General features: G+C 38.4%; 2 protein-coding genes across 3 annotated transcripts in view; both read left to right on the top strand.

Annotated features, from left to right (window-relative positions):
* The first annotated feature begins 212 nt into the window (after positions 1 to 212).
* Positions 213 to 951, top strand: LOC134853649 (uncharacterized). The gene is made up of 2 exons (XM_063869655.1): positions 213 to 237; positions 404 to 951. The coding sequence occupies exons 1-2, from the start codon at positions 213 to 215 to the stop codon at positions 949 to 951; spliced, it is 573 nt and encodes a 190-aa protein (XP_063725725.1).
* Positions 952 to 8,527: 7,576 nt separating this feature from the next.
* LOC134853392 (TOG array regulator of axonemal microtubules protein 1-like) overlaps positions 8,528 to 14,638 on the top strand; it is a 50,283-nt gene continuing 44,172 nt past the window's right edge. Inside the window, exons 1-6 of one of the 2 annotated variants that reach the window (XM_063869383.1) lie at positions 8,528 to 9,211; positions 11,761 to 11,886; positions 12,299 to 12,449; positions 12,693 to 12,929; positions 13,253 to 13,812; positions 14,118 to 14,254. In XM_063869383.1, the coding sequence (XP_063725453.1) occupies positions 8,906 to 9,211; positions 11,761 to 11,886; positions 12,299 to 12,449; positions 12,693 to 12,929; positions 13,253 to 13,812; positions 14,118 to 14,254 (1,517 nt within the window). In that variant the 5' untranslated portion in view covers positions 8,528 to 8,905. The remainder of the gene's footprint in view (positions 9,212 to 11,760; positions 11,887 to 12,298; positions 12,450 to 12,692; positions 12,930 to 13,252; positions 13,813 to 14,117; positions 14,255 to 14,638) is intronic. The other variant, XM_063869384.1, reaches the window with a different exon arrangement.

Here is a 14,638-nt window from a genome sequence, read left to right as displayed (position 1 = left end):
AATCTAATCAAAATATAAGAAAAACCCCTAAATTGTTCAAAAAACTGGTCAAAATCGTCGCACCAGAAATTTTGAAACCCTAAGTCAAGCGTTTGTATCCTTCGCTATAGTGTGGGGATCCTTCGCTAAAGTGTTGGGACCCTTCGAGACAGTGTTGGGACCTTTTGCTCAAGTGTTGGGAACTTTCAATAAAGTGCTAGGACCCTTTGATAATGTGTGGGAATTCTTCGTTAAAGTGTTGGGACCCTTTGCTCAAGTGCTGGTACCCTTCGCTAAAGTAGTGGGACCCTTCGCTCAAGTGTAGGGACCTTTCAATTATATCTTGGGACCCTTCGCTAAAGTGTTGGGACCCTTCGCCAAAGTGTTTGGACCCTTCGGTAAGTGTTATGACCCTTCGCTAAAGTGTTGGGACCCTTCGCCAAAGTGTTGGGACCCTTCGTCAAAGTCTTGAAACCCTTCGCTCAAGTGTTGGGACCCTACTCTGAAGTGTTGGAACCCTTCGCCAAAGTATTGGGACCCTTCGGTAAAGTGTTCGGACCCTTCGCTAAAGTGTTGGGACCCTTCGCTCAAGTGTTAGGACCCTTCGCTAAAGTGTTGGAACCCTACGCCAAAGCATTGGGGCCCTTAGGTAAAGTGATGGGACCCTTCGCCAAAGTGTTGGGATCCGTCAGTAAAGTGTTAGGACTCTTCAACGAAGTGTTGGGACCTTTCGGTAAAGTGTTGCGACCCTTCGCTCAAGTGTTCCGATCCTTCGATAAAGTGTTGGTATCCTTCGACAAAGTGCTGGGACCCGTCGGTAAAGTGTTGGGAGCCTTCGCCAAAGTAATGGGACCCTTCGGCAAAGTGTTGGGACCCTTCGCGCAAGTGTTGGGACCCTTTGATACAGTGTTGAAACCCTTCGGTAAAGTGTTGAAACCCTTCGGTAAAGTGTTGGGACCCTTAGATCTCTAACCCAGGACTCAAGTGTTGGGACCCTTAGATCACGATTCCAGACTTTCGTATCTTCCTCCACTGCCGTAGCTCAAGTGTCTGGGCACTTTATCTACTATCCCAGTACCACCTCCGGAATTCGTATTGAATTTTGCAGTACTTAACTCGGGTGTTGGGCTGATCAATCCTCTATCCCAGTACCACCTTTAGAGCTTGTGTAAAAATTTCACCAAAACCCAATTCTGTCAACCAAATTCTATTGAGTTTCGGTGAAATTCCCTTTCCTAGTTAAACACATTGCAAGTCGAAATACAACTTGTTTTAAAAAGTTTTTATGGTTGCCGATGCACCAATACTGCCTGAAATAACGAAAACCGGAAACAAAAAAAAACAGCTAAAAAAATTAAAAACAGGAAAAAATAAAAGTACTCAAAATGCAAAAGCAACAAAAGCCGTTTTTTGAGAAGAAATAAATTTGTCTGGTACCTGACTGTCACAGGTTTTTCCTCCCCTACTAACCTTCTCATGGGGTTCTCAAACGTCTATTTCCGATCCCCCACCCGATCCGGCAAGGTTACCTACCTTAATTCGAGTTTTTTTATCGGGTAGCTTCGCGTTGCAAATCTTGTTCTGGGTCTGTAACCAGATTGTTCTAGACTCTAGTCAATCTATGGTAACTATATCGACAATATCGATTGTATAGTTACTGCAAGGAAGCCCCCCTTTTTTAAAAAATTTCCAACCACCAACCTCTATCTTAACCAGCCCCCCTTCTAGCCTCCCCCCTATCTAGCCCACCACTCAAGCAGAAAAATACCCTAAGCGCAATTGGTGCTAAGGCTCTCGAGAGAAATTCCGATGAACCTGCTTCCAAGCTCTGCTCAAGCAAGAAAATTTCCTCAAAACAGTGGTGACTCGCATATTCATTTTTACACTTATCTCGTAAATTATAAAGTAGATTTTAACGATACCCGTTTGACCAAACAGAACCACTTTGTGATCCCTTCGCACTTTCTTCTGTACTGCTCTGGTCACGCTGCTGGTAGTCTCTTCCCAGTCACGTGTCTCCTGCTCCCCGTCCTGAGAATCAGTTGGCCGCTTGCCTGGTCACCTGTCCCAATCAAGTCTCCTATTAGTCCACTGAGGTCGCAAGGCTATCTGAAAACCATTCGAAGCCCCGAACTCGGGCACCTGTTTAACGTTCCTGATTTGGTCAAATCGATCGGTCTTATTTGAAATCAGTATGGGTATACTGAGTTAATTATTATAAAAAATTGATCCACCTAATCTGGAAATCAAAGCCACTGTCCTTTTTAAATTTTTATCGTTTTTGTTCCTATTTCTAATCTTTTTCGTTTTTTGTTTCGCTCTTTGTCTTTTACCCGTTTTTTGTCCCTCTAGTGGTCGCTCTTACTCGGTTAGTTAGGCCTCGTTTTCGAAAGCACACTGGGAATTTTTCTCGATTTTTTATAAAAAGCTATCACAGTTCAAACAGAAGGTGAACACGTTCCCGTTAAACAGCACCACCGGTACTCTAGAATGGGCATGTAGCCCGGAGCTGCGTCAAATGGTTTCAATCCCGCAGTCTTGATGCCATGAAAACACTATGTAATAGTCGTCTACTTAAATCACATATGAGGCTAAGAGAAATAGGCACTATAACCATTGGCTCAAGAGTCAGGGATACTATCTCTTGTGTTTGTGTACCTCATGCGGTCGGAACCTTAATTATACCGTTAGTTTTCATTGGACACTCGACCTTCGATCCATTTCAGATGGATCAATCTAAAAACTCTCCTTAACTCAACATAACCACATAAAACACAGTCATGAAATTTAAATTGGGTACTCACTTACCGTCACGACCTCTAAAAATGAATAACTAAATTGTGGAGCAACTCTAGAACTGATTTAAGGCAAGTAAGGTTAACTCAAGTAGTTTTGAATATACAAGTTTGAAATCAAGAGTAAGTTTTCATCTGAACCATTGGGCAGCTTCAGCTGTCCACCTTTCCACTCAAGGGTCAATCTGGTCCAATTGATTGTCTTCTCGATCCATCTTTCGTAACTCTTGATTCTCTATCGGGAACAAGATAACTCTACTCGTGCTGGATTATTATGGTAAAACTGCAGATAGCAATTTAACAAACTTCCAAATATGACCATCTGGCACATTTTTGTGCAATTTCCACCGATGCATTGCCAGCAAAGTCATCAACAGTTCAAGAATTTCATTCCACAGGATGCAATTGAGGAGATGCTTCAACGGTGCGTACCCACGGAGCTGCATTCCGGGATAGCCCAAAAAACTAATTAGCTCCCATTTTATTTAAATTAAATCCTTAACCTCTCAATAAATTGAGACAAGTTTTAATTGGACAAAAAATGCCTCAAAACTTTGCAGCCTGTTAGTTAAAAAAATTCCAAGAAATTTTAAGAGATTTGGTTGGCTAATTTTTTTTACTCTCATTGAATTAATTAACAACAAAAGTCCGACCTCGAAAGGGATCCGACCCCCTCGCCAACCAAAGGTTCTCTCTTTGGTATGTTTTATGATATCCATTTTTGGCCGACAAACCATAAAATTTTTCAATAAATGCAAATTTTGAAGGGGAGCGCGCTCTAAAAAACGCAATTTTGGTCAAAATTAAAAAAAAATCTTTGCCAGGAGGGGGGGGGGCGTGGTGGGTCAAACGTGTGTGTGATGGGACTAAACGTGTGTGTGTGTGTGGGGTGGTACAGAAAGAGTACCCTAAGTAAGAAAACAATGTTTTCAAGTAAGTTTGCATGATCTCTTTAACTATTCCTCTTAAGGTACCTAGTAACGAGTCTCGCCCCTTCCACCGTTTTAAAAAATGGGTAAGGGGGGTAATTGTTGAGTCGATCCAAAAGTTCGCCTATCCCGAATAGGCGGGAGGGGGTGGGGCGTACCTAGATGTGCATGGACAACCTAGATGTGCACGGAAAAGCTTTCAGGTACAATGTGAAGCCTTCCAAGTGTCATTTCATAGGAAAGGAAAACTGTCGTGAAAGAGCCATAAAAGTATTCGACGGAACAAATATTACAATGGTAGACGGTTTTAGAATCCTTGGATCGGTCATAGGAACACCATCAGCATGCGATAAGTACATCGAAAGCAAAATTGAAAAGACAGCTACTCTAACTGAACAGTTTTCCAAAATAGCTAAAACATCACCACAAAATGAGTACACAAAGGCAGTTCAAAATAAATTAAGCTTTCTAACCAGAAAAACTCCCGAAACTTTTAAGAAAATGGTTGAAATTGAGAAAAAAGTAAGGCAGCAGCTACTTCCTAGTGTTACTGGTAAAAACCATATAACCGATGAAGATCGCAACCACTAAGAATGGGAGGATTAGACCTCCTCAGTAACACGGACTTTTCCAAAAACTATGACTTTTACAAAAACTACAGAGCCATTTGTGATCAGTTACAAAACAGTGATACAGAAATAGCTGAAACGGAACAAAGTCTGATAAATAGAAACATGAAAACTGAGAAACAGAACATCACACTCTCAAAAAACGGCTAAAATTATGGAAATTGCTCATCAGAGAAAAAACTGACAATAAAAATAGCGTCACAGAAAGGAGCATTGAACTGGCTAAGCGTGCTCCCCCTAAAAAATACTAATTCTCCCTCAACAAATCAGAGTTTAAAGATGGATTACATCTGAGATATGATGGGAACTACTAAACACCCCACATGCATGCCCGTGTGGACAACCGTTCACACTAACCCACTCCCTAAACTGTCGCAAAGTTGGATACACTCACCTAAGATATAATAAAATTCGCGATACCTTTGCGATACTCCTGGACGAAGTATGCCATGATTTGAAATAGAGCCGAAACTTCAATCGTTGGAAGGCGAAAGCTTTCACAACAAAAGAACCACTACTGAAGATGACGCTCGACTTGACATCAAGGCATATGGACTCTGGGGAGGCCGATTCAGCCGAACCTTTTTCGGTGTAAAAATTTTCAACCCCCATGCTAAATCCTGCCCTAAAACTATATCTGACGCCTTTAAATATCATGAGAGTGTCAAAACATTAAAATACCAACAAAGAATTCTGTCTGTTGAACACAGCAGCTTTGTTACACTAATTTTTGCGTGTACCGGAGGAGCAGCACCGGGCTCTACAAAAACCGTCCAGAATCTAGCAGAGAAACTAAGCGAAAAACGGAACGAATCATACTCGGACACAATTAACTATATAAGTACAAAAATAAGTTTTGTGCGTCTGAGGAGTGCAATCCTCTGCTTTAGGGGGTGCAAAAAAAACTTAAAAATACATCCAACATAGACAATTCTATCTGTGCTGTAATCGAGGAGGGTAGACTTGACAATTCTCTTGATGCATTAAAATAGACTTGATTTATTCATAAAATTTTGTCGATGTATTTATATAGCTTGAGAATGCGTTAAAATTGTAAATTCAAACAAACGTTTTCGCACATTTTGTGCATGTTCAGGTTTTAAAAATTCTAAACTATCTGTACAAAATGATCAAAGATCATAAAAAGTGTCACACACATCATTACTTCAAAATTTTAAAAATTCATATAGCGGTTGTATGGCCCTATCCAACCTGTGCACGTACCGTCGCATGACGGAAGGGCCCATCCGGGAAAGAATTTATTTTTCGGCTATCCGGGAACGAATTTTTTTTCGGCTATCCGGAAAAAATTTGTTTTTCGGCTATCCCGGAACGAATCTATTTTTCGGGTATTCGGCTCCGTGACATGCCGCCGCTTCAACGTTCACTACCCTAACTTCATCACGTTGATCTTCAAATGCAGACATGGAATGTTTACTCCTGACTAAATTTACCCAGCCGCTCCCTGCTCTGGTTTTTATCTAATGTCCTTTAGAACTATGTCTTTGAAGGCTTCATTAAAACACTGAGAAAAGTATAAGTATGAAGCTATTGCCTTGCTTGAGACCCATATTTATCTCGAATTTTGCTCCGTACTTTGATACCCGTTTGATTTGTAGGTATATGTTAGTCAAGAACAATTTCTCTTGACTTCGCAAAAACTTTATTCTTTGCTAATTGTTTCGATTGATTTGTTTTATCCGCTTAGTGACCAATTTTTGAGTCGTTTTAAGGGAAACCGACCCAGCACAAAGTGCTAAAGTCTTAGAATAGACACTATACTTCAAAGTTTCACATGACAAGTGGTGTGCCCCAAGGATCAAATCATGCTCATCAATGACCTTCCTGAATTATACAAGAATTCTTGCTATGTGAACGAAAGCCACAAAGATCTTGTTCTTGCGACCGATATTCTGCCCATTTCCTTACAGTTACAGTTACAAGATCTTCTGCTACTGGACAAATGTATTAATAGCGCGTACGATTTCGATGGTAGCGATTATGTGAATTTGAAAGACCCAGGGCGTGATTTGAGATCAGATAATGATATCGTCTTCAAACACAAGAAACCACGATTATTCAAATGCGGGCAGAATTTTTCAGAGCATTCAGCGTTAAATTCAGAGACAGATTAGGGCTGAAATAACGAAGTCTTGTCTTTCTATGGAGAAACTTACGAACTTATCTCCAGTGCTTGGAGAATTTGAACAGCAAACTTAATCTTGTTGAAGGGAATATTCTCGGGCCCATAGGGCCGAATCCATAATACATTCATACAGATATTATGTCACTATCCTTTTTTTCCTTTCTGCCAGCTTGCAATGCTAAATTTGTGGCTGTAATCGGTGTCCACTATTGCAGCCGAAGCCTATGGGGCTGTGGTTGACCTGAAGCTAGAGGTCAAGTGAGAGCTTTCATTTGGATGGCAGGGGCTCGAATACACGATCTCGAATGGTATATTTGTGGTATTGCAAGTGGTAGGAAAACTGTGGCTCTCTTTGGAAAACTTTATCAAGCAGGTTCCTCGAGCTTTAGCTGAGCCCCTATCGTTTAACTTTTGTGAAGCGTCGTTGGCGCATATGCATAGGGCGTGTTACGTTGAGCCCTGAGGTCGGGAGTTTAAATCTGGTACATATCAGAATTTTACTTCTTTTTTATCCATTTTTAGACCCTTATAGAGATACTGTATTCGCTTGTGTTTGGAAAGTGCAGCTTTCCCTCTGTGTATTTAAAAATAATTTTTTCTATGCCAAAACTCCTCGGGTTTTCGCAAAATGATTTTTAAAATAACTAAGTATAATTTTAAAAACATTAACGTGAACCTTCCTAGTTGCCTAAAGTATTTTAAAAAGAAGATTCTCGCGATCGTGAGAAGCATTCGTTCTCCCGCTTTTTCTCTGTCCTTCGACTATGTGTAAATTATCTTTCCATACGAAATTTTGTAGTGGTAAAATTTTGTTTTGATTTGTTTTTTTTTGCAATTTTCTCATTTTCTGCTCGTGATTCGGTTTTTCTCCTTTTCATTTGTTGGTTCAAAATTAAAATATTTTCTGAGAAAAGGCAACTTGACATATCTGGACAATTTGGAGATATGAAAAAAAAAACATTTCAATACAATATAACCTAATCATCTTCAATTTTTTGCTCAATTTCGGTTTACAAAATCTGTAATTTTGTGAGAACAAGACCATTTCACGCAGAATGACACACCAGGGCTTTGTTGCCTTATCATGAATTTTTTTCCAACTTTTTTTGTTAATCAGTGAAGAAGCAAATTCAATTTTAAAATGTTATCTAGATATAATTTTAATGATACCTGAGATTTAAGAATGACAACCTTAAAACATGAGGACATCTAAGCAAGAGCCGCATTGTCAGGCACGGGTGGTTTGCAATCATCTGTTAAGTTTTACTGACATGCGGTTCCACATAACTTGCGTTTATGAAATCGAGTCTTATTTGTTGCTCAATGAACTTATTTTTCATAAAGCCATAAAGTGACTTCATGAATTTTGTCAATCCCAGACATACAACTAAGCCAAAAAAATTCAACAGTTCCCGAATAATAATCGCGGCTTCTGCGTTTCGCAGAGTATATAAGAACGGCTATCAGGCCTCTCTAAACATAGTTTTTTTGGTATAAATTTCCCAACATTTCAGACGGAGTTATTTTATTGAGTGAAGCTCATTTTTGCGACTAGTTTTTGCTGGTTTTTGCTTCCAGACTGGTTTTTGCTTCCAGAACGTTCACGTGGTGCCACTATTGCAGCCGGAGCCTGTGAGGCTGTGGTTGACCTGAAGCTAGAGGTCAAGAGAGAGCTTTTTCTCACACACTTTCATTTCGATGACAGGGGCTCGAATACACGATCTTGCTGTCTTAAAGTGAAAGCAGTACCACTGCGCTGTATGTCTATTTGTTTTCTAGGAAATTTTTAACCTCGAAAAATTCGCAGGTAATTTTTTTTGCTTTTGACTGTTTGACAATGGTTAATGAAAGTTGATATTTTTCAGTTCATTTCTGCGAATGTAGCGTTTAATCTTAAACTTTCTGACGCTTCATGAGATAATTCAAAAAAATGTAATTTTTTTGCTGTTTATTTCTTCTGTTACAGCAGTATGCGCAGTGAACGCTTTTTGTTGATGTGACGCACGTTCAAAATTTGAAGATTGTTGGTATAGTGGTCTTTCAACCATGCGGCGAGGTTTGCATTGCAACTGCCGATACCTGTAGTTTTTTATTCATTTTGGCTTTGTCTTCAGTTGTGCGCCGATCTATTTGACTGAACTATTATAAAAACGACAATAAGCTGTTTAAAATCATATCAGTTTTTAAATCTGGTTATTAAAGCATGAACTTTCACCATTGTTTTTGATTATTCATGGTTTTACTCACAGACTTTTTTTTCAGAAATTGATGTATATATGTATTATTGTGCGTACTGGAACCACAGTTTAAAAACAATGGCTTTAACAGATGATTATCAGTGATTTTCATTCAAAAACAGTGTTTTACAGAACTTACTCTCCTAGCAATTTTACAATGTACGTTACGTAAAGGTATCAATACTTCATTATGGAATCGTCAGAGGTAGAGCATTCTCTCATAGTGTCCAGACTTAGCGAACGGACGTCCAGTTCTAGAATCGAAGGTCTGGAATTACTGCGTGAACATCTAAAACGCAACAATGGCATCCTCAAATTCAAGGACAAAGAGTCCGTTTTCAAAGGACTTTCGTTAAGTTTGGAAGATACGAGTTGGAAGATTAGACATTTGACAATTGAGTTGCTACGAGATATGATTTCGAAGTTTGGCGATGAGTTAGATGACTTATACGCTCCTATGTTACCACAATTAATTGAAAACATTGGAGATAATAAGGTAAGATTCTCGTTCCTGTACTTGTTTTTCGACTTCTAGTTTTAGAAGTGGATTTAATTATCAGATTTTCCAGCAGAATTAAAAGTTTACTTATTTATCCAGCGTTCTCGAATTATGTTTTTTTTTAAAATAAAAAAGTGTCGGTCATAAGTTTTTTCAGAAACTCAAAGAGCTATAGATCCATCTATTTTTAGCTTCGAAGTTCGAAAGTTTTCAAAAAACAAGTCAGTTTTTTTTATTTTTTCCATGCGTTTATGGCTCTTTTCCAACTGTCTGTTGGCTCTGTTCGGAAGGTGTAAAGGTTTCTCAATTTTTGTCAGCCATGAATGAATTACGGGTAAATATATATTTTTAAAAATTTAAACACCAGTTCTCTTATTCCATAAATATTTACTATTGTGCAGCGATCTGGTGGATTTGTTTACACCAGCAAGTGTAGAGTTATATTACGAATCAATTTTTTCTAACCCAACTCGCAAGTAAAAGTGCTCAATTAATGGCCATTTTGCTGCATAGCATTTTAAGAGCTCAGGCTTTTTATGCTTTATTGATGGCTAATATTTGATGCTTTTCGGGACCAAGCAAAAATTCAATATATAAGACTTTTTACTCTTTCTTTTCACCTTTTTAGAGCAAGTTTTTGTTCGGTTTTCTTGCTTGTGTAAAAATTTGGAATGAAAAATGAATTTGGAAAGTACGGTTTGAAACACAAAAGTATTATTGGCTAGTACCTGAAAAAAGTAACGGTTGTGTTATAAGACCAGTCCTAACCGAAGTATACGGGATTTTTTTACCGAGCAAAATTACAAATTTTTATGTTCCTCATCATTTTTTGGGGGATTCAATTTTTATCCTTTTTTCGGAATACACTTTTTTTGGTTCAACAATTTGTTTAACAATCTTTTGAATAACTTGTTATCTTGGGTCATAATGAATTCAAATTTCTAAGCGTCTCTGGGGAACTTAGTCTGGAGGTAAAGAATGCGACTGGACAGCGAAGGTCCTGGAATCGAATCTTAGCAGGACCTTTTTTTTTCAATTGGGAAATATTCCGTTTCAAAAAATTGTCGGCTAATTATTTGTCTGCTTATGTATTGTTGACTTAGGTGTCACATCTTAGAATTTTGCTTTATGCAGTTATCATTGTAGTTGTTTTTTTTTGTTTTTTTTTTGCCCTTGCAATTTGTAATTCTAGTAACTTTGACATCGTATGTTTTCCATTTTTAATTTTTTTTTACTTCTAAAACTTTTCGGCCGGAATTTTTTCGGCTAACTTTTTATCGGCTTGCTTACCTAATTTTGGGTTGTTCGAGGGAGCCATAGTTTGTATGCTTTCCTCCGGATAGCTCAAAATCTAAATAGAATTTGAAGTTCAAAGTTTTTCATGGCAACAAATTTTGTCGCTCGAATGTTTGTGAATTTTCAATTAACGCCGTCGAATATGTTTCTGGACATGTTTTCCGCAGTTAGGACATCATTCCAGAAAATAGATTAAAGTTTTGTAGCTGTGATTTCTCCGTAAAATTTTCTGTGTTCTCTGAACTTAATGGCTTTCCTTTCATGTCTGCTAGTTTGAAATGCTAATTTTGTGGTATCGCTTCGCCTGTGTCTTTACTATTAAACCTTAATATATTTTAGTTTCCTTCCCAATTGGCCTAGGAGTAATGCAATCGCCTTTGCACTATAAGGTTTGGGGTTGGCGTCTCGGCCGGACCTTGTGTTTTTTCAGTTTGCATGCAATTGAAAAAAATGTTCGGTAAAAATTGAATTGTCGGACTTTCATTTGTCTGCTCAAGTTTTTTTTTCACGGATTTTGCTAGTGCTGTAAAGCTATTTTCATTGCAAGTGCAAGTGTTGTTCATTCTAGTATCAGGGGTTCGTTCTAGTATCAGAAATTGAAATATTTTTTTTTCTCGTAAAATCACTTTTTTCACCTCACCTGGTGTCTGCTCAAAGACTGTCGGCTTAGTTGCTATATCATTGATTTTTCTTGTCTGTAAGCAACTGTCATTTAAATTGCAAGTGTAAGTGTTGTTCATTGTAGTTTCAAGTGGTACTTAAAACTTAAAGATTTTTGATATTATCATACTTTTTCGTATCAACTTGTCTGCTCAAAGACTGTCGACTTTGTTGACTCTTTGAAACTTTTTTCCGTTGCTAATTCAATGTTCAAATTTTTGGGATTTCTGCCTGGAATGAATTACTGTCGAAACAGAGGGGAGCAGTGGTGAAGTGGTTACGTCTCCGCCTCTCAATCGAAAGGTCGGATGTTCGAGGCCCACCATGATCCGTGCTCGTTGCTTGAGGGTGAGGCAACATTACCCAGCCCAGAAAAATAACCAAAAAAATAGCATGTAGTTCTTAAGGAGGGGCACAACAGCGGTTCGCCGTGATGGGCTGTACAGCTCGTATGTTGGTCCTATCCCTCGTGGATAAATGATCTTAAATATAAAAATTTTTTCGATTTTTTTTGTTAACTTAATTTCGACTTGTATTTTTATGTACTTGTTGCATTCGCCTCTGTATTATCGAATGTGTTTTTTTTGTAGGTTGAAATCCGCAAAGACGTTGTGCAGACACTGCACACCTACATGAAGAATTCGCTCAATGTTGGATTCCTACTTCAACTGTACCTCGAATTCGGACTGCAAAGCGAAGACGACAAAGTACAGAAGGTGATCGAATGATATTTGAATTTGAATTCCATCTCCATCTAAATTATTTGTAATCAAACGGACACCTTTTTTCTGTTGTGATCTATTTTTGGGAGTAGATGTTTTTTTTTGGGGGGGGGGGGGTGGTGAAGTGGCTTTACCGGTCAGTTTTATAGCTGAGCAGTTCGCATTTGGGTGGTTTGGATTCGCGAATAAATGGTCTTAAAAAAATTGATAAAAATACTTTTCCATTGCAACAGCTGTACAGTGGTTTGTATCACGTGATGGTTTGGCGCCCTCAAATGGTAATATTCAAAAAAAACTAATTAAGTTTTAAGTTTGCTGGTCACTTGAAAACCGATTGCGTTTACGCAGTCGAAAACGCAGTGTTTATAGTTGTTTTTCTCATATTACCATATACTTCCTCCAATAGGAATCCATCATCAATCTGCCTGTGCTGATGTCGGCCGAGTTCAGCAACGAGGACCTGTTCGAGATTTCACAGACGCTGCTGGGTAAGATCCCCTCCTACGAGGAGCCCAGGTCCATCTGGAGGTGCATAGACAGACTGAAGAATCTTGTCGGTAAGTCACTAAGCAGGTTAATCGCATGTTTAAATATAAAAGACCTTATTGACGAAAAATTATTCACAAAATAGCGTTTAGTACGGAGGCATTTACAGCTGTTATTTACACTAAATTGGTTGTCAGATTTTTGCATCAAGTTGGTATGATCAAGTCAATTACAGTTGAATACGGGTTTATTTAAATGCGAAACTTCAGTTGGCAGCTTGAATTGCGTCTATTTATTTGATTAATTATATTAAGGCGAAGACAGGTTCGACAGTTACGTGTCCCACATGAACCGAGACATCCAAACAATTTACAACCAGAAACTATACGCAACTCCGGGATCCACGGCCTCTCAGAACACCCCGACTGATACCCCTGCTGTACAGACCCCCCACTCCACCCTGACTGCAAGGGAGTTGGCCGCCAAGTTGACGGCTGCGAGTAAAAGTGACGCGATGGAAGGGCAGTTGTTTGGATCAGGGAAGAATTCAGGTATTTCATAAGAACTCATTTCATTGCAGTTCGTCTTTTTAGCTGTTGTAATTTAACCGTTGATTTTTGCGCTGTGGCTTCTTTAATGCGTTTTTAAGTGTTAGTTGTCTAATTTTGTGTATAAAGTTGAATTATTTATTGAGCTTACAAAATAATTATTGGCTGGATTGTTTGTTTTTTGGATTGCTGGAGTGATCATTTTTTCTGAAACTTATCTTTACTGAATGGAAAAATGGTCAAATTTTTTCTGAAACTTATCTTTACTGAATGGAAAAATGTTGTCGAATTGGAGTGAAATCAATCAAATGTAAACCAAAATTTAGGTCGCTGGCTCGAGTTCGGAATCGTGAAACCAGATGTCATGATCAAGTTAACAAACAGAGATGACTGGCAATTACGGTTACACGGAATTGAAGACCTAAAAACTGACGTCACACAACTGAACGACATTTCCAAATTAAAGCCAGACATGGTCGAATTCGTCGGATTTCTCTCTAGATTTCTAACTGATGAAGTTAACTTCAAAATTACAATGTCGACGCTAGAAATATTTGTAGTTCTAATTAAGAAACTGGGAACTAATTCACACGAATATGTCGAGCCCTTAGCAGCAGCGTTGTCGCATCGATTGGGCGACTCCAAAATTGTAATTCGCCAGCTAAATTCAAGAGCGTTCCGTGAACTAATGTACACGGCGACTCCGATGCCTGTTTTGGAACAGATTTTACCCTGTTTGAAGCATAGAAATTCGCGAGTGAGAGAAGAAACAGTGAATGTTATCATATCGGCGTTGTTGACATTTCCGACAACTGATTTTGATTTCACGACGCTTTGTGATACGATAGCACCGTGTTTGGCAGACCCGAAGCGAAGAGTTCGCCAGGTAATGATGAATTTATAGAATTTTGTAATGTAGCTATAAAGAGGTTAATAGAATTTAAAAAAATATTACACTAAACCCAATTTAAAACATTTGAAATTCTCCGAAGATGACTTTCTTGAGCTTTGAATCATTAATTGTTTTTTTTTCTTAGCGTTTTTTTTTTGCTTTAAGTTTCAAAAAAAAAAATTGAGGTAACTTTTGGGATTTTACTCAATCATCTCCTTTTCAACTATCAATGATTACTATTTAAGTGAAATTACTAATTAACACAAAGAAGTTGTATCGCATATTTTTTTAATCTCCAGGCGTCGCTAGAAGTATTTGCGGTTCTGGCTCAACTGATGGGTGTGAATAACCTGAAGCCTCTGATCCGAGCCATCGAGATGCTAGAACCCGAGTTCGGAGAGGGCCCTATGAATGCAATCAAAGCTAGAGTAGCAAGGTAAGTTAACTTTAGGTAAAGTGACTAGTTCTCGGCTTGGAAAATCTGAGGTTGCTGGTTCAAATTACTTGATTTTTACAATTTTTTAAATTGTTAGACCATGTCTATTTTTAAGGTTTTGATCAATGAAACTTTTAAAAAATAAATTGCGCTTAAAGGCACATCTTTGATCTGCGGCCTTGTATTATTTATCAGGAGGTGGCATACAACTTGTCAGTTCAATTAGCTGAGCTCTATTAAATACTTATTCGTCTTGTCTGTAGGTGGAGTGTTTTTGAATGGTAAATTCTACATTTACTGAACCGTACTTTGTTTGTTTGTTATGGTCTCAATTTTGGTGATTTTCATGCAGATTCGAATTACTTGGTGGTTTTAAAATTGTTT

The sequence above is a fragment of the Symsagittifera roscoffensis genome, chromosome 8, assembly GCF_963678635.1.
Source record: "Symsagittifera roscoffensis chromosome 8, txSymRosc1.1, whole genome shotgun sequence".
Taxonomy (NCBI): domain Eukaryota; kingdom Metazoa; phylum Xenacoelomorpha; order Acoela; family Convolutidae; genus Symsagittifera; species Symsagittifera roscoffensis.
This window is presented reverse-complemented; position numbering and strand designations above follow the sequence as displayed.